Source organism: Helicoverpa zea, chromosome 23, assembly GCF_022581195.2.
Source record: "Helicoverpa zea isolate HzStark_Cry1AcR chromosome 23, ilHelZeax1.1, whole genome shotgun sequence".
Taxonomy (NCBI): Eukaryota; Metazoa; Arthropoda; class Insecta; order Lepidoptera; family Noctuidae; genus Helicoverpa; species Helicoverpa zea.
Genome location: NC_061474.1, coordinates 2,869,239 through 2,889,900, shown reverse-complemented (window position 1 = coordinate 2,889,900; position 20,662 = coordinate 2,869,239). Strand labels below are relative to the sequence as shown.

Sequence of the window (20,662 nt, the reverse complement as noted above, 5' to 3'; positions counted from 1 at the left end):
ATCAAGTGGCTAACTTCAGAATTGCAAAGTTACTTGCCGCTGTACTTGCTTAGTGATAAACATCATTTAAGCGTGCCTCTCTAGAGTAACTATCATCAGAAGTATCAGATTAATTTCAAAGTTTTATTAATTCATTCATTCTCTTCCAGGTATGCACTTCATCCTCCAGTGGATCAGCTACTTCCTGCCCCTTACGTTATCCACCGAGGGTCTTCGTTCCATGCTCCAACGAGGTTGGGGCATCAGCACCCCAACTGTCTCCGCTGGCTTCATCTCCATAGCTACCTGGATTGCAGTCTATCTCACCACAAGTATTCTACTCCTCAAGTTTAAGAAAGGCTGAAGTGTCTTCAAGGGTTAATAGTTAAGGGTTTTGTGAATTTGCTCAATGCTTGATTTGTAGAAGTTAGTTTAGTCATGTCTTAGTCTAGTTTTGGGTTAGATTTTCAGAGTGTGAAGTAGGTAGAAAACCAATTAATTTAAGTTTAGATTTGAATTCTAATCAAATTTTTTGAAATATTAAAACTTGGTCCAGAGTTATGAATATTTTTTCTTAGACGGACCAGCTCAAAAGTTTTTTTTTTCTATTTTTGGACTATTTATACCTTACTATTATAATCTATGGCTATTTTCGTTTTGGTGCAGGTAAATTGCAAAGGGGTGGGTTTGTATATCCGACTTGAATTTTCCTTTTAATTACGAGGTATTATTATAAGGATATAATAAAGGTACACTAGTAGATATCCTGCCGTTTTCCATAGAATAGAAAAATATAGAGTGGCAGTTTTGATTTTTGTTTGACATACATTTTGCAAGAAAGGTTTAAATACATCAATTTGATGAAAATGCATGATGTGGTATAATTATAATATATAACAACGACGAATTTTAAAAATTGTCTTCAAAATTAAGAGCGTTTTCATAATAGTATTTTTTTGGGCATAATAAGTGCTCTATGTTTTTCTAAATTCTGCTTTTCTTGGTTAACTAATTCTGTGTTTTTTGCCTCCTTAGAAATGTAGATGTAAAACTTGGATGTATTTATTTAGGTACGAATTAGGTAAAGGTTTTTTTTTAATGTTTTGTGAATTGTAAATATTGTGTTTACGTAGTAATATTAGGTTATAGATACATAGTTGTATGCTTTTAATGAATGGACAAAACCTAATTTTTTTTATAAAAAATAAAAACACAACAGGATCTTAAAAAAAATGTTTTTACTTTTTTTGGATTTGTAATTGTAACATTAAAGTGCATAAAGTGTAATAAAGCGAAAGTTCATTTAATTTATGCCCTTGTAGGTTATTTTAAGTTAATTTGGAGTAGGTAATCTCTGTCAGCTCAATATGTATTTGTTAATTTGTACAATGACATTGTGATAGTAATTAATAAGTCATGAATAAAATCATAGAAATTAATCATTATTTTGTTTTTTTTTTCTAGCTCCCGAAATACTAATAAGATATCTACATTCAACAAAAATAAATAGCACTATGCATGCGGCATGCAGCTAAGTTTTATACTTCACAAGAGTAAAAATGTTTTGAAAATAAAATTGTTTTTAAACTAAATGCAGGCCAAAAATTTATACAATATCTATAAGCATAGTTGATATTAAACTGAGAACCTTCTTATTCGTAAGTCGGTTAATAAAACTCATTTTTGAATACTAAGCAGTATAATTCAACCAGTATCAAGGTCTTTCAAGTTGACATCCATAGACCATGGCGAAAGTAGTAGATAACCTTAACGTGCATGACGCTGCATTGTTATGGTAACTCTGTTCAGCCACTCTTGCATGAGGATTCACTGCTACCTGGAAAAATAAACAAAAAAAAACGTATTTGAAAACTATAAAGACAATGGTGCCAGCTGCACAGGACATAGTGCACAAGCATTTGCGCATACACAGGTGCATTCTCTATTCCTTCACTCTCATAGCCCGATGGAACGGCAACCTGACTCGACCACAGAGAGATTAGGTGCAAGACTGACAATAACATTTAAGGTAAAGCAATTTTTAAAATTAAAAATAGTTTTTAAGGTAATAAATGTTAATTATTATTTATTTATTTAATATGCTCTTCGTGGTGGCCTAGTGGGTAAAGGACCAACCTCTCAAGTATGAGGGCGCGGGTTCGATCCCAGGTCAGGCAAGTACCAATGCAACTTTTCTAAGTTTGTATGTACTTTCTAAGTATATCTTAGACACCACTGACTGTGTTTCGGATGGCACGTTAAACTGTAGGTCCCGGCTGTCATTGAACATCCTTGGCAGTCGTTACGGGTAGTCAGAAGCCAGTAAGTCTGACACCAGTCTAACCAAGGGGTATCGGGTTGCCCGGGTAACTGGGTTGAGGAGGTCAGATAGGCAGTCGCTTCTTGTAAAGCACTGGTACTCAGCTGAATCCGGTTAGACTGGAAGCCGACCCCAACATGATTGGGAAAAAGGCTCGGAGGATGATGATGATTTAATATGCTCTTCGACGCACGGGTGTATCAATCTACAATTATAAATTCCGACCTGCTTTGTGATTTTTTTAAGACCCTCATAGTAATTTCAGCCCTACCCGGGACTCTCATGCTTGTGCGTGCAATTTGAATATGGCATGTGTATATCGTGACACGTAGCTATAAGTAACGACCGTCTCTATATTTTAATAGGTCTCTGGTGACCGATACATCAAGTACTTGCACTGCAAGGAATCGTAAGACTGTCCATAATGCTCGAAGGACCGCTATTAAAATTTACGGCACCTAAGGTCCATGTTAAGATATGTCAAAGTTAAGTTATATCACCCACCATCAAATCAGAATTAGAGACGATTTTTGAGTAAATATATTGAACAGACTGCAAATGGGTTTAAAAATCCCTACTATAATATTATAAATGCGAAAGTAACTCTGTCTGTCTGTATGTCTGTCTGTTACCCTTACACGTTTAAACCACTGAACTGATTTTAATAAAATTTGGTACAGAGATAGAGTTGACCTTGAGAAAGAACATAGGATAGTTTTTATCCCGGACTTTTGAAGAATTCTCTTGGAAACGCGATATAACCGAACTCTACGCGGGCGGAAGCTAGTAAGTCATATAGAATAAGCTCGAGAGTCGGCAGACAGTTTTCGAGGCTTGCTGAAAACTTATAATGCTTCAACATAGTACTTGGTCTAGTCGTGAGTAGTCGGGTTTTGCTGACTTTTTATGTACATAAGTACAGTAAGTACAAACTGTTCTCCACGTTACCGCCCACGTCGCGAGAAAACCACTTTTCGCACCCGATTAAAAAGTGGACCAGCCTTCCTCGTTAAATGGACTATGTATCTATCATAGAAATAGTTTTTCGAATCGGTCGAGTTCCTGAGATTAGTGTGTTTAAAGAAACAAACAAAATCTTTAGCTTATATGTATGTTAATAGATTTGTGTATTTTTTTTTAAGAAGTTAAAATGGTTTAAGAGATACTTTACCTTAAAACGATAATCACCGGGTGCCAGATCAGTAACATCGACCCACTGACAGTCAATATTGTACATGTATACATCTGAACAATTCACTGAAATTCCTGAAAAGACAAAACTTTCATTAACATCATTTTCTGAAGTTTTAAGGATCAATGACCTTAGGTATTAAAGAGCCTAAAAATATAATCTTAAAATCTGCACGGTGTTTGAATAACCCTTCATGCTTCATCATCATCATCACCATCAGACTATCGCAGTCCACTGCTGGACATAGGCCTCTCCAAGTGCATGCCACTGAGATCGATTTTCGGCTTCTCGCATCCAGCTCCTGCCTCCTCATGCTTAAATTAAGAATTTTCTGTATTGACCGAGAAGATTACTTTGATAAAATCGAATCTTTAATATTGCACGGATTATGAAAGGGCTTTGATCTTTGCAATTCTTAAAACAGAGCTGTGGGCGTATTAAAGTCATTGTTCAAGTCAAAGTAATAATGCGAATGTATGTATGTTTGCTTGGGTGCAAGATCACTTGAAACTTTGAACTCAGAAAGTCAACATTTTATATGTAGACGTCATTTTATATTTGTAAGAAATTATTTCACGCACCCCGGTATAAAACCTACAGTCTTCCTCAATAAATACGCTATTTAACAATCCAGGACCATTAATTCGAGAGAGTGTTAATATAAATAAACAAACACTACAAACTCTTCAGCTTTGTAATACATATTAGTATAGATAAAGATAATCAAATAGATCCCTAAAGAAACTACAATAAGTAGGTACAATATCTTCACTGTCTTAAAGCTTTTTCACGATACCTTGATCACCATAATTCTTGCAGGAGTATTGTCTTTCGGCACCAGGGTTGCAAGTGTTGTCTTCTAAACAGAAAGAGGCCTTGTGACCTTCAGCCACTCTTTGACCATTCGCGTCTAGTACATCGAATGTGGCGAATACTTCCATACTGTGGTAGTGCCTGAAAGTGAAAGGTCATTATTACATGAATAGCTTTTAGGGTTCCGTACCCAAAAGGTCAAACGGGACCCTATTGTTTTCGCTCCTCTGTCCGTCCGTCCATCTGTCCGTCTGTCACCAGGCTGTATCTCATGAACCGTGATAGTTAGAGAGTTGAAATTTTCACAGATGATGTATTTCTGTTGCCGCTATAACAAAAAATACTGAAAATTAAAATAAAATAAATATATTGGGGGGCTCCCATACAACAAATGTGTTTTTTTTTTGCTCATTTTCTAAATACGGAACCCTTCGTGCGCGATTCCGACCGGCACTTGGCCGGTTTTTTTCTAAAAGTTGGTCTTCCAGTGTGAATGGATTGTTGCAAAGAATATTTGGCCTCTATCCAATACTAGCGGTTTTGCATGGTTTCACCAGCGTATGAAATTAAATACTTTCTTTACCAAAATAAAATGTGGTCATCATTCTTTACCAAAATAAATCATGTATCACGCAGCTATCGGCTTTCAATTTTTTTTTAATTTCTAACTAAATCTTGGGAGGTTGGGAGATAAATTTTTGTAATTCGTAAGATAAAACTAATTAATTCTTATTTTTTAATATTAGTAAGTACCTTAACATAAATAAGTTTTGTAGATACCAAATTACTTTTTTATTTGTTGAAAACCACTAATGGCTGGTAGCGATTAGGTATATAGCAACTCCTTATACATATGTATTTTAGGGGATCCATGAGGAGTGAGAGCTATTCTGACGATTACATAACTACCTATTAGGGTCTATTCAGACAGACCGGCTCATTTTTCTTTTCATACAGACCGGAGTCGGCTCCGATCGGCAGCGTGAGATGCATTCGGAGCCAAACGTCTGCAAGACCGTGAAAAAGTACGTGATCGGAGCTGGTCGGCTCCTCTTATTATTTCACACCGAGCGCCTTCGAGCATTCCTAAAGACAAAAGGAGTGCGCATGCAAAAATAAACCTTACTTCAAACACTAGGTACTCGATTTTCAACGTGTTAAGAATTTATTGCTCTCCTCTCCGAGCCGGTCTGTCTGAACGGACCCTTATCATACCTATCTATCAATTCACTTTGTGGGAATCTCGATCTGAGCTTTCGCAACATTATACATAATATTAGTAGAATCTAAGCTACTTAGCTCAAAGCTCTAAGTGTTCTACAATCAATAATTTATTGACATAATACTCACATATGACACAAATGCCATTGCCACAGATGTTTCGGCAGGTAAGGTCTGAAATCAGCATTGCCAGCGTTCAGTGATCCCGCTGTGAAGCGCAATAGTCGTCGGGTTTCGTACTGCCAATCCGGAATTAATTTCTGGACCTGATAAATAAAAATAAAATATGATTGAAACAGTTCCGAATTCATTCAGTAGCGACTAAGTTTATCTAGTCTTCCAAACTCACATTTACATTTAAATTGATATTTTTAAAGTTTTGTAATGAAAACGTATATTTCAACCATGAAGAACAAAATAGTTTGCGGAGATGTCATAACGTAAAATCTTGTCAGAAAGAGTCTTAGCGCGCCAATATGTGGGTGATCAGGGGTCATAGAACTTTACTAGCACATACGCCTTCCTTGGAAGCTACTTATATTTTTTAGAAGCAAATCACCAATCAATCAAGCCCAATCTTTGACAGATGTCTCAAGGAACCCGAACGCCTCGATAGTAAAATAGTAACTGATTGCTACGGTCACGCCTACTGTAGGTTACTTAACTTACAAGAAGGCGCTTGACCTCCCTGCCTTATGGCATCTCTGCTCATCTTTCCTTCCACCGAGAGTTCAACTATTTAAAACGTCCACTGCTGAACAAAGGCGTCCCAAAACTACTTACTTAAGTATCTATAAGTTCTCACGTACTTATCTAAACCCTGAGTTCCTTTTACTTACCACTCATCTATGTATTCGTCGTCACAGCTGATAAAGTCTCCTGCTGGACAAAGGCCTCCCCAAGCTGGGGAGACTTGCTCATACTCACCTCGCTGTGCATGCGTACCCCTTCATCTATTAGAACTTAAATTGACACAAAGTATATACAATACAATAATACAATATCATGTGTACTGACCTCATAAGCACTCCTGCTGAGACAGTTCTCCTCCATAGCGCACTGCAGCTGGAACATCATGACATCTGCCAGGTGTGCTGAGCGCTCGAAAAGCGCTCGCGGAAGTGCGTGCATGCCACGGCTGCTCCTTCATCACTAACTTAACTTATTCCTTTTCTATCTATACGTCCTCACTTAACTTCTCTGAGCTTCTCCTACTTACCACTCAACTATTCGTCGTCACAGTCGATAAAGTCTACTGCTGGACAAAGGTCTCCCCAAACCTGAGTGATTTGTTCACACTCACCACGCTGGTGCATTCGTGTCCCTTCATCTATTATATATTATACAATTTGTCCTAGTTACTTAATGAAAGATCAATTATACAATTTGTTCTGACCTCATAAGCGCTCCTGCTGAGACAGTTCTCCTCCATAGCGCACTGAAGCTGGAACATCATGACATCTGCCAGGTGTGCTGAGCGCTCTATAGCTAGCATGTCCAGCACTAGGTCTGCTAGGAAGTGCGTGCAGACCACCACCACCACCACCACGGCCACAGCTTGTCTCCCTACTCACTTATCTATACGTCCTCAGTTACTTGTCTAAACCATGAGCTCCTCTTACTCACCACTCAACTATTCGTCGTCATAGCCGATAAAGTCTACTGCTGGATAAAGGTCTCCCCAAAGCTGTGGTATTTGCTCTTACTCACTGCACTAGGCATGCTTGTCTCTTCCTTCATCTATTAGGACTTATAATTGGAAATCTACAATTGAGTCCCAACAACTTGATAAAGGATCGACAGTATAGTTGGAACTGACCTCATAAGCACTCCTGCTGAGACAGTTCTCCTCCATAGCGCACTGCAGTTGGAACATCATGACATCTGCCAGGTGTGCTGAGCGCTCTATAGCCAGCGTGTCTAGCACCAGGTCTGCTAGGAAGTGTGTGCATACCACGGCTGCTGCGTGACCTGGACTTAGATGAAGGGTTCTGGTGAGTTAACCATAGGCCTTATGTACCTATTAATTAGCAGTTCAGGTATAAATAAAATAAACTGTCGTCATCAATCAGTATCTAGTGGCAAAAATCTCATGAACATCCGTGCGTTTTGAGTTTACCATTAACAAACGAACAGACGCTGAGGAGTAATGACGACATTCAAAAAACAGTCACAGTAAAAAAAAACAGATGGTTATGATTTATTCAAAGCTAGATCTAAGGATAAATGCGACAGCTGGAGCCTGAGCTCAATACATAAATACTAGAAAACGATATACACCAAAGGACTAACGGAAAAAAACATTTTCTTTTTACCATAAACCACGGCATCAGTATTCCACTTCAACACCACAAAACTTGAGGAGACATCAAGAACATTGATGGAATAGAACATAAAACTTATTCCACCAACTTTGAAGGACTCTCAAATATTCTTAAGGGCGAAATTCCACCAATGTGTAGCAATGTACCTCACTGAGAAGGAGCACAAATGGGTTTATGTGGTAACGAATTGCGTGCTAACATTTTTTATATCTTTGATTGAGCCATAGTTGCCAACCTTTTTATCGTTTCACTGCTGGTCACAGGCCCCCTCTCACATGGAGAAGAATTGAGCGACAATGAGCACGCTTACAATGCAGTTTGGTGTTTTCAGGCATTGTAGTCCAGGTTGCCTGGTAAAAAAGGATAAGTGCCAAGGCGTACACATCATTAATTGTTCGCGAACAAATGTGCGCGATTTTAGTGGAATCTTGCCTTTACAAAAACTTGTACCATTGGAGAAAGTTCATAATAATCTAGTCCTACATCTTATCATTACAGTTCGAGATGTGTCAGAATGATGAAAAACTATGACACATCATATTTATGGCAGGAGATATAATGTATTGGAAGTTTTCGTGGCTGTGTGTGTAAATATAGGTAAACGCCTTCAATATGTGTGGGTTCCGTAGGCGTTTTGTAATATGAGACGAGAAGAAACTATTATTTTTGTGTGTAAACGAGAGGAATATTAACAACATTACTTCTGTAACTTACAAAGTTTTATAGTTATTTTAACTAGAAAAATACCTAGGTCCCCTAAAAAAAAGGCTATTTCTCTGTACGAAACATCTTTAAAAATATTTTCTTTCGTACCTATTCCTACTATATCGATCACAGAACTTAGGTCTGTCTATCTATCTGTCTGTCTATTTTTACCCAAAAATGTTGCTCCGTTTTTGAATATTTTTAGGCAGATAAAGGACATAAAATATAGGACTACTTTTTATCTAGGAGCGGGAAGATAATCAATCGGAAAGCGGGTAGAACCGCGAAAATATGTGAGAAGAAACTTTTCACCTCCTATACTCATTTCGTAAGGTCGGTAATCTGATGAAATTTTCATAATTCGATAAGTCGGATCCTGTATCGGATTTTCGCGAATTGAATGTAAATATAATTATTTTTTGGAGTTTCCTCTTATTTCGTAATTCATGCGATGGTAAAAATATATGTCGGCGCGTTTATAACATTAAAATTATGAGCGGGTAACCCCGAATAGAGTAGTAAGTGTCACGACGAGTAATGGCAGCGGTCATTCTGGTGACAGGTGCCAACTGAAGTGCGCACATACTAACCTATTAGCTCGAAATCTCATTCCATCTTACTGATTGTGTGCGATTGTGAATAAAGGCTCGAGCAGACCGGATGCGTATGCGTAACCACGTCGTAGTCACGCGCGTAGTTACGGCGTAACCATGAGTTGTAATGTATGGAAATGTATGAGACAGGCCACACCGCTTGCGTAACGTAGACGTGCGCGTCGTTACGCAAGCGGTGTGGCCTGTCTCATACATTTACGCTTACGTCTACGCATACGCATCCGGTCTGCTGGAGCCTTAAAGTGGTGAGGAAACCAAATAATGGAACATTGGACTACACAAGCGTGCCTTTATTTTTGAATTTCGGTCGTTGCAACGCAAACGATGGAAGATGACAGCCAGAACCGCCGCGAGGCTCCTTCAGACGATCCCACATCAGAAGTGGGATGTAATCCGAACGCCCACATGTGTTAAGGATTGCCCTGCTTCGTGTTCAAAAAAAAATTGAAAACGCTAGTAGCGAAAAAATTATGTCTGATAAGATACTGCTATCACAAGGAAGAATCCTGTGTGGAAACATCTCGTACTGCAACATGATGTTCATGGAGCTGTCTATGTAGAACAAGAAGGTTGTGAACAGATTGGTTTCGGGAGAATTTGCCACGTGAAGATTGCAATCCTTAAAGTGCTAAATAACCACTCAAAAAAAAATGGAACGTCGATTATTTAAAATGGTGTTTTTAGGAGAAGATTTATGAAGAATTTCAGCGAAGGTACAAGTATGGTAACCACGGTTATGGTATCGATTTCCATTTTTTTTTTACAAGTCAAGCTTGTTATCGAAGGTATGCTAGAAAATTAACCGAATTTATCTAATTTTCATGTTTCAACAAAGACGGTGATTATTGTGCAATATGGCGACAAAATTACGGTCGTGAATGGAGCTTCCCAGCTGCCTGCGGAGCTTGACGTGTCATCGTGAGTTTAGAGTGTCGGTGCTCGTGCATCTTCGTGGTGTCTGCGAACGTGAAGCCGCTGTACTGCGCGCCATACGCGCGTCACGCACTTTGAGTGGAAACCCGGTGAGACCGATCCGTTTTTGCTTTATGTTGAGGTTATTTGTCATACGACATTTATAAACTTGAGAGGCAGTTTCAGTCGCGTTAAAAATTAAAACCTCAAGTTAGAATATTTCAGTTTTTGCGTCATTGATTGATTGAATGTGCATCAGACTATAGATTTTTGGTAACATTTGGCGGTAAGTTGTACCAATGACGGATACCGAGGTGACCTGGAAGAGACTCGTTGGCCTGTGTGGCAATGACTAGCCTGTGTGGCAACGACTAGCCTGTGTGGCAATAACTGGCCTGTGTGGCAATGACTAGCCTGTGTGGCAACGACTAGCCTGTGTGACAATAACTGGCCTGTGTGCAATGACTAGCCTGTGTGGCAACGACTAGCCTGTGTGGCAATAACTGGCCTGTGTGGCAACGACTAGCCTGTGTGGCAACGACTAGCCTGTGTGGCACCGACTAGCCTGTGTGGCACCGACTAGCCTGTGTAGCAATAACTAGCCTGTGTGGCAACGAATAGCCTGCGTGGCAATGAGTATCCTGTGTGCCAATGATTACCCTCTGTGGCAATGACTAACCTGTGTGGCAGCTATTGGCCCGTGTGGCATTGACTTTCAGAAATGTGTGACTTTAGGGAAACATTTTTTTTTGCGTTTGGACTTCAAATTGGTAACCACTGTAAGTTGTTGTATAACATGAGCAAAGGGAGTCATTTGAGGGGTCAGGGAGGCCGAACGGAGTAGACTGTAAGATGAAACCGGTACACACGAGGACGTGTGATAATGCAGGACGGCCGTGTCGGCGCGTTTATAACATTAAAATTATGAGCGGGTAACCCCGAATAGAGTAGTAAGTGTCACGACGAGTAATGGCAGCGGTCATTCTGGTGACAGGTGCCAACTGAAGTGCGCACATACTAACCTATTGGCTCGAAATCTCATTCCATCTTACTGATTGTGTGCGATTGTGAATAAAGTGGTGAGGAAACCAAATAATGGACCATTGGACTACACAAGCGTGCCTTTATTTTTGGATTCCGGTCGTTGCAACACAAACGATGGAAGATGACAGCCAGAACCGCCGCGAGGCTCCTTCTGACGTTCCCACATATATATTATGCGGTATGTCCATTGGAGTTTTTTACAAACTTATTGAAAATATTCCTTGACTTTTCACTATGAGGTAAATCCTAGAATTGTATTGTAGTTCCCAATTTGTAATTCACAGTCCAAACAATTTATTGAAACTGCTAAAAACTGCTTTTTTCATCAGTTACACCCATTGATACCTTTTCACCACCTCCTAGTATTATTTAAAGTAACCAATACCCAGCTACTAGTATTTTTTTCAGAGAACTACCTGTTAATCTACTTTTTCTATTAAGTGAAGAAGTATTATGTACCGGTGAAATATTATAAAGAAGGATCACTCTCACAAAACTCTTAAACCTCGGTATAGATTTTATGTGCTACGACACAAATAATTATTTCGTAGTATTACATAATACCTATATTTCACTTCAATATCTAGACTGAAATTCAAAATCTAAGCACGCATTTCGCGGGCATAACCTAGTAATACAATAATACCTCGTTATAAATTATTATTAACTATGTACCTAATCTTTGCGTATCAAACGTGATTCAATTTGCATGAACATTAAGTATATTAAATTACTATTCTAGTTTACAATTCTAGGGGTAAAGTGAGTGTTAATTGTCTTATCTTCGCTGTTACGTTTGACATTTTAACTGGGTAGTGCGATCGTTGGATTATTGGAATTTTATGTACAAAGAGACTTGAATAATATTTTTTTATTTATTTTGCTCTACAAAATAAAAAGCTTTCATTTCGCAATATATATGCATGAAGCTGACACACTTAATAAAATTAATAATTCTGTCCGACTATTTGTCTATCACACTGTCACACCAAAACTACTTACTTACCTGATTCAAATGAAATTAGGCACAATAGCAGGTAGTCTAGAGCCTATATATGGTATAAGGTATGTTACTATTTACTGTACGGGACGAAGTGCCTCACATGGGACCCCTTCGGAACTGATTGGAACAGCTAATCTGTTTATAAAGCAGATGATTTTACTACCTTAAATGCTGATGGTATAACGCCTAGACCATAAACTAAGTTTAAAAAATGGAATCTCTAACGACTAGAAGCATTAGTATGTGTCTATGTAAGTTAATAAATATTTCAAAAAAATAAAATGAATAGGATACAAAAGCCTACAGAAACTCACCAATATCACCAGGACATTTCACATCTTCCCCCTTCTGTTTGAGCTTACAGTCAAACAGGCTCTTCTCATTGCCCTCACAGCTGATACCACTGACCGCAATACTTGAGAACCCGAAGACATAGGTCTGCAGAGCCTGTTCAGCATACCCTAGGCCTAAGTGACGACAGACTGTGTTGGCTTCGTATATAGTCCAGCCGTCTGGGCAGATGCTGCCCCAAGCATCGTTGTGGAAGATCTAGAGAATATAAAAATGTGGTTACAAAAGTTGCCATTCGGGTTAATTAAAGTCAAAGGCGATTTTTTATCGCAAATAGGTCTATAACAGCTTTTCCGAAACTCCAAACTAGTTGTACGTTTTCAAAGAGTGGGTCCATATAATTATGTTGACTTAGAACATTCGCACGTTTAATTTGGTTAGATTACAATAAAGTAGGTAATTGTCATTCGAGCGTCTGAGTACTCTATGCTTAAGTAAAAGTTTCCTCATATATTGCATGATTAAAAAATGATTGTAGACAATTATCTAATTGATGTACAATTTTAAATACTTTTGCATAGTTCCTGATACTCGATTTACTATCCCAATCCTTGTGATTTTTACAGCAAAACATTATCATTGAGTAATTTATTGTTATCTTCTTACCTCAACCCGACCTTCCCTAAGAGTTTTTCCGCCAACCAGCCTTAACTTAGTAGTTTTCAAATCCAAAGCTTCTCTCAGCTGTCTCGTTGGCAGAGTTATATCTTTAGCAGAGTTTTCCTTGAGCCGAGCATCAGATTCATCGAGACATATAACTCCTGCAGCCTCGTCTCGTTCACAATCGGCTGCTCCCCATCGATTGAATACACATTTAGATAAAGATGACTCATCTCCTTGGCATATTACATCGTCTAGCCAGAATTTTTCTGAAAGGAATAGTATAAGTAAGTATAAGATTAGTAGATGTTGGTCTAATGGGAGCAAAATGCTCCATAGAGTTGATTTCAGTAAACCAAATAATAAATAACTTGAATTTTAGAGTGTTACTACTATGAAGTAAGTACATAAATGGGACAATTCCTAGGTTCTAGAGGAGGATCTAGGTTCTGTACCTTGCATAAAATGGGCCAAGATTCAAGGGAAATTGAAAAAATGAATAGAAAATAAATAACTTTAAGAAATCTATTTTACAACCCTACTTCTGGTGGACTCTAGGTCGAAAATGAAAACAAAATTTTGGTTGCTAAAGATTGAGAAAAGTAGCCTTCCTCGGGGGAGGCCTATGTCCGGGATGGACGACGACGACGACTATTTAAATACTAGAAAACGATGAAAAACCTTGAGCTTCTCCATACTGTCCTCCTACAGTAGCTATTCCAGTTCTGTTAAAGGCTCTGCAGACCACGGTAGCGGCTTCATCATCCCAGGAGTCATCGCACACAGCCCCCCAACGACCAGCGTGGAAAATGTACACATTGCCTGAAATGAGGTAATTATGAATCTGTTTTTACGCCTGCCTGATCTAGCATTAGCAATCGTCATGAAGGAGAATTTGTTCAAGTTCAATGTAAATGGTGAATAATTCCATATTTTGGATGTTAAACAAGAGATACCAGAAAAGTGTGACGATAGCTGCAAAATTATTAGTGCGGCAGAATATAGCATTTAAAGGAATGTTGTTTTTTCATTACACTTAACTATTTTAAAGCCTACAATAGGTATCCTATACATGGCATGGCATTTTTATTATATTTATTTCACTGTAATTTTATTTAACATACAGCTGGTACAAGTTATTTTCAATTTTTACTTGAGTATTCATATTAATATTTATTTGCATACCATAATATTACAATGCTGTTACAACAGTACGTTACACATTTTTTGGCTTACCTTCATATTTACTTGCACCTCCCAAGAGCTTGATTTTCCCTTCTAATTTGTGGTGTCTATTTAACAAATTTTGAATAAATTCTGCTCTCAAAGATCTTTCTTGTATGCTCACATCTCTAGCAAACACTTTGACTGTCCGTATCAACAAGATTATAATAACTATTAAATTCAACCTGTATTTCATAAACACCATTTTTTTTGTATTATTCAACAATATATTTCACAATTTCAAGTTTTTATAATCCACTATTTCTATTAATTAAAATGAAGTTGGCCTCAAAATGTCTCCTTGTGAGACACCATACGAAATCAATGCTAATTGATAATTTTTTGATGAATATTTTTTTTGGTATTTTAAAATATTATATCACAACACTAAATACATATTTCTAGTCCAATATATTTCAAGATATTTAAAGAAATCGATCGAAATGTGTTCACTAACCGCGTCTTAGTAACAACTGATGCTCTTCATTTGTTCTATTGCTATGAATGCCACATAATTATTAGTTCAATGTCATGATATATGGTGCCTAGTTCGCCACATGCCCGTAATTTTAATTTATTTAAGGAGTATACGCTCACTTCTATTTGAAGTTTCAAATCACAACCAAGAATCTTTTCAAAAATAAAAAATATCATTCACTATTTTAACATTAATATTAGCATTAACAATTACTCTAGCATTATGTATAATAGCGTCTTTCGTTTTAACTAAATCCTTATTGTTAAAAAAATTGCTATTTAAATTGTATGAGAACGGGCACCCAATAGGTCTAGTAGTAGAAAACTTACTACTTATTTCAATAGCTAGTAGAGTAGGTACCTACCTAGTTGTTTTATCAACAAATGCATTGAACAATATAATACCATGTTCTTTAATTTTGATAATAATGTATGTCATTATGATATCATAGTGATGTTAATCGTAAACATTATTTTTTGGGTTGTAATAATATTCATAATGGTGTTATAACATGGGCTGCGGGATTGTTCGAAAGAGTTACCGCGACCCTGGTGCATAAAAGGCCTACGACGGAAGACGACGGTTTTTAGTCAGTAAGAGTCTGACACTCCCTCACCGCTGCTAACCTATAGCGGGAGGGGTCATTTGATGATTTTTGACGTCGTTAAAAAATAACAAAAAGATCTACTAAGAAAGTAGCATGCAAAAATGCGGGTAATCCCGATCATTTCTTTCAAAATAAAATCACCAAGGAACCCGGGCGTCTCGTAAGCAACCGATCACACCTACCGTACGTTGCTTGACCTACAAGAAGGCGCCTGACCTACCTTCCTAATGGCATCTCTGCTATTTTTCCTTCTTCCGTGGTCTAAAAACTTAGTAGTAACAATGTTGCTTGTTCTTCATTTGTCTGGTAAATTACTTTTCCGCACTAATTGTATGCACTAATATAAAAATAATAAATATGTCTTCATATTTATTTCCATTTCAATTTCATATCAGTTTTACCTTCCCGTGGTGCTGTATCTAGGAATTGGATATTTTTAAATTATCACACAGCATACAGGTAAACTAATTCTTTCAGCATGATGTGCAGTTCTAATTAGTATGGACATAATCAACTTAACAATCTCATATAACCAATAATAACCATTCATAATTTTAACAAATCAATAAAACATAAATTAGCTGCTACAGTTTTATCTAGTCCATTAATTTCATTTTCAAATGAATCACGGTTCAAAACAAGCCTAATCACATCAATTAATTAGTTTAAAATAGGTCAGTCAAAATGACGTAAATAGTTCACATTTTAAATACTAATATTACAATACTAATATGCAAATAATCCAAATAGTAAAAAATATTAATAACAAATAGTCTTTCGATTTCGGGTTCGATTCCAGGTCAGGCAAGTACCAATGCAACTCTTCTAAGTTTGTATGTACTTTCTAAGTATATCTTGGACACCAATGGCTGATAAAAATGTGAAGGAAAACATCTTGAGGAAACCTGGACTATAGTCTGAAATCAGCAACCCGCATTGAGCAAGCGTGGTGATTAACGCTCAATCCTTCTCCGTGTGACAGGAGGACTGTGCCCAGCAGTGGGACGATAGGCTGTAACAGTATACAACTAATATTATTTTTCTTACGGCAGGGTCTTTATTGGCAGATTATTTATCTATACATTAGCTTCCACCAGCGGGTTCATCCGCAAACTGTGACTCATATTAAAAGTAACCTTTAAATCATATTATGTACTTCCTCGATCAATGGGCTATCTACCACTGACATAATTTTTCGTATCAGTGTAGGAATTCCTGAGGCAATTATATGCGATTTCTCCTACTTCATGATATTAGGTAACTTAGTACGTAGTTATAGGTTTTCCCTTCAAAACAACTTAACGATACTGAAATTAGGTATCTCTCTCTCATTTTCATCTTGTGTGAAGGCCCGTATGAACCGAGCACGCACTGCAAATAAGCCTTTGTAATGCCACAATCCTTGTTGGTACTGAGTACCTACGTGTTTTCGCATGAAGAACTGTAAACCATTGGTTGCATTTCCTAGTATTTGGTGAATTTTGCGAAACTATTCAGGAATAGGTACCTCTATATCAGTAGGTATCAGTTTTGGAGCAATCGCTTATTCAATTTATGTATTTTTTTGTAGAAAATGCTACCTATTGAAACTTGATACAGCAAAATTTTAAACATTTACTTAAAAAATGGCTTTTGTAACATACTCAAATCCAAATACGGCAAACAAAAACAATAGATGGATTGTCCGAAAGACCATATGGCTGAAAATAATACGACTTATGAGATGACAAAAAAAACCTAGAAGTATGGAGATGGCGACATTTGCAATAGATATTTTTTTACTAAAAGACCTTATCTGCTTATTAAATGAGCTGAAGGTTCAATCACCTAACAACTCATTAGCATTTGTCTACTCAGTAGCATTCAGAAACGCCGAATTTACGTACCGTCCCAGGCACAGGAGTGTAGACCACTGCACCTGAAGACTTTATTACTCGACTGCGCCACACAAAGGAGGGTAATGTGTTGTCTTCAAACACGTACTTACCTTAAATATGGTTAATAATGTTCCTTATTTTATTTTTTTATACTTGTACACCTACGAGGCCAATCATGAATGGCTACGTTCATTATTTTGTATAACTACCTGCATAATTCTATATACACCCATGTTTATACAAATAAAGTATCTTGTATCTTTTATGGTGTCTCCTTAACAATATCAAACAAGGAACACACAGACCGTCACATCGTTTGACCTAAATATCTGTTTCGTCGCAAATGACTTCACATATTGAATTGTTTGTTTCTATACACTAGTGTAAAACCAACTTTATGTTTGTAGGTATAGGGTGTAAAATAGAATGGTGTGTGTATTGAAAAATGATGATTACATTTTTGCTCTTGATTGGAAAAAAACGGAATGTGAAGTTGATGTCATTGTTGCAGTTTGGTAGATGATATTATAATATGATTTGGGTACATATTTTGATTTTTTGAGTATGTTTTCCCACGATTAAAAAAATACCTACGTATTAGTATTTTCGTTTAAAAATCAAATTGCATTAAAAAGCTTGAGGGTTTCTCATTATTGTGACGGTTTTGACGATAAATTGCACCAATTCTGACGAAATTGTTTAAGGAGGCAAATGATAAACAGTATAGGGTTACATAAAAAAAATATTTAATAATGGTACCTACTCGAAAAAGTGGTCAAGTTAAAAAATTGGTATATGTAAAAAATATCGTCAAAAACCAACAATTTCCTGACTAAGTATAGAAAACTGGGTTAATTAAGTTAGTTCATAACTTAACTAAGCGGTTCCACTAACTACTTACACTACTACTTAATTGTTACTTCAAAATTAGGACGTAGCGAGCGAGAGAACTCTTTTAGCTACTAAAAACGTTTTAATTTTTAAGCTTTTTCAAATATTTATTTTTATTTGCATGAGTTTAAAAAGTTAACAACCTAAAAAAAACTTCTTAACATGAAAAAATGCAGTGTAAATAAGTTTTCTTATTTACGCTTCGAAAGTCAGGTAAATAAAGGCAAAATGTCGTGATCAAATTTTTATTACATAGGTAGGTAATAATTTTATGTTAAGAGCACTGCAACAATAAGACCACTTTCACACTAGCGGATTTTGACGCGCGTTTGTCCTGGAAGGGTGGCCACGTAAATAAAACTTGCTCGGATGTTGTCTAAACTGAATACAATCTCAAAAAAAAAGGTCATTTATAGGCTAGCTTTATAACTAATACAGACCACAACATACGCTCGGATTTTCGCCCCACGAAACATACCACCAGTCGCCCGTTACAAATGTAATAATTTGTAGTAGTTGTAATTCTGAGAACTGAGCGGCAAATCCGCTAGTGTGAAGCTCTAACTGAAACTAACGTTAACTGTTATTTCAACAAACGTGATGTTGACTGACTGTTTTAACTATCAATTTTTGTTTGAAAGTTATATAGTTTATTTTAACAGTTTTTAACAGTTTGTTAGTTAACTGTGTCGGCATGGCACGTGATTTTTCAGTTAGCTCGTCACTTTCTGTTTTTCGAGTTTCCAAAGTTATTTTTTCGGTGTTAAAATAACTTTGTTTTTTAACTGGACTGGAATGGATGGACTTCTAGTCAAAATGGCTGTAGCTGAAAAAAAACTATAGATATAGGCTGAAGAGTTTCTTTGAGAGAATTTGTTTGTTTTGGTTGAATGCGCTACAGGAAATACTGATCCGATTTGAAAGAAAAAAAAACAGTGTTAGATAGCTCATTTATCCCGAAAGAATTTAAAATACATGGCTAGCTCGAGAGCACTAACAGCCAGTTTCTTCATCAAAAGTTAAAGCCAAAGTAAAAGTCAAAGTAATGTCTACAGTAAAAGTAACGGTCAAATTCAATTTTTCTATTAGTTTTGCTGTCACTTTAGCCTTGAAAAAACGTATTTGACCGTTACTTTTACTTTAGACATTACTTTAACTTTAACTTTTGATGAAGAAACTGGCCGTTAGTAGAGTAGCCGAATAATACAAAGATAATTTACATGTACAATGTACTTATTTTTATTCACACATATATGTCGACATACATATACTTTTCCTTACATCAAAAAATTAATACAAAGCAGGAAAGTACACATAACCAAATCATGGTTAAAAAAAAAACATTTACGTTGAAACGAAAGCCATTAAAGTTACCCTTTTGTGAAATACAATGGTTACGAGGCAGTAATAACTGTTAATTTATTTGAACTCACATTTGACTTGTAAATGAGTTTTAAATGTCAGATGAATGAAGCTACAGTTACGTGTAAAGTTGTCGGTTTGATTCCCGTGTGGGGGATAAATGTAGCCTAGGTTAAGAGTCAAAACATGGTGTTGATGAGTAAAATGCTCTATTGAATTAAAATTCTTTTCATAATCTATTGATATATTTTTGAGGGCCGATTTCTCAATCGCCAGATAACTTTTATCAAAAGAATATGTTTGACGTTTTGACAGCTTTTGTATAGAAAATATGTCAAACAACCGTATTTACTCTTTAGACTAGCTGTTGCCCGCAACTTCGTCTGCGTCGGCAATATAGAATCGTCAAAATACTACTTATCCCGTAGGTGCATTCTTTCACGTGACAGTATAATTAGGATTACCACTTAGCAGTAGCATAGATTCATTGATCAAGGTTGTGTTGTGGATGTGACCATTTATCTAAACAAAAGAAGTAAAGTTTGTGACGTTGTGGATGTCTCTGGATCTAGTCAGCCAATTTGGAAAATTATTACGTATGGTGCGTAAGTAATTTTCACAGGAAACAGCTATAATCTATGTATATATGCTTTGCGTCTGACAAAGCTGTCATTTGTATATTTTCTGCAGCTGCTGCGACTAATCAGAAGCCAGAAAGTCTGTCAGTCTTACCATGGATATCGTCTTGTGTAGTTGACTGGATTGAAGATAGGTAGATAGGTAGTCGCTCCAAGCAAAATATTGGTACTCAAACAGATTGACTGGAAGCCAACACCAACATAGTTGGGGAATAGCTGGATGGATGATAAAATGAGTCATCATCGTGAACGGTGTATTTGCGATCAGAAGTTGAAAGTAAGCATGTCTCTGGTATGCGACGCGTAATTTGTACGTTTTCAGACGCATAAAGCATTTTTAAATCGAGGTATTAAATCGAGAAAGCTCCCATTTCTTATCTGCACTTTGTATCTGGGCTTGTTTTTAAAGCTACAGAATCCTACATTACCTACCTCACGCTTAGCAGCGCTTGCGAGAGATAGATCCTCATTTCTTCTAGGATTAAGTTTACATATTTTGCATCAGAA

General features: G+C 36.9%; 2 protein-coding genes across 2 annotated transcripts in view; one reads left to right on the top strand and one right to left on the bottom strand.

The window, feature by feature from the left end:
* LOC124641820 (ABC transporter G family member 20) overlaps positions 1–1,418 on the top strand; it is a 67,910-nt gene extending 66,492 nt beyond the window's left edge. The window contains exon 17 of the mRNA XM_047180051.1: positions 150–1,418. Coding sequence (XP_047036007.1) covers positions 150–343 — 194 coding nt within the window. The 3' untranslated portion in view covers positions 344–1,418. The remainder of the gene's footprint in view (positions 1–149) is intronic.
* Positions 1,188–14,793, bottom strand: LOC124641821 (lysyl oxidase homolog 2). The gene is made up of 9 exons (XM_047180052.1): positions 14,315–14,793; positions 13,760–13,900; positions 13,085–13,347; positions 12,442–12,676; positions 7,345–7,496; positions 5,655–5,791; positions 4,288–4,445; positions 3,471–3,565; positions 1,188–1,816 (listed from the first exon to the last, which is right to left on the bottom strand). Exons 1-9 carry the CDS (start codon positions 14,505–14,507, stop codon positions 1,694–1,696), a joined length of 1,497 nt encoding a protein of 498 aa, XP_047036008.1. The 5' UTR covers positions 14,508–14,793; the 3' UTR covers positions 1,188–1,693.
* Positions 14,794–20,662: the final 5,869 nt, after the last annotated feature.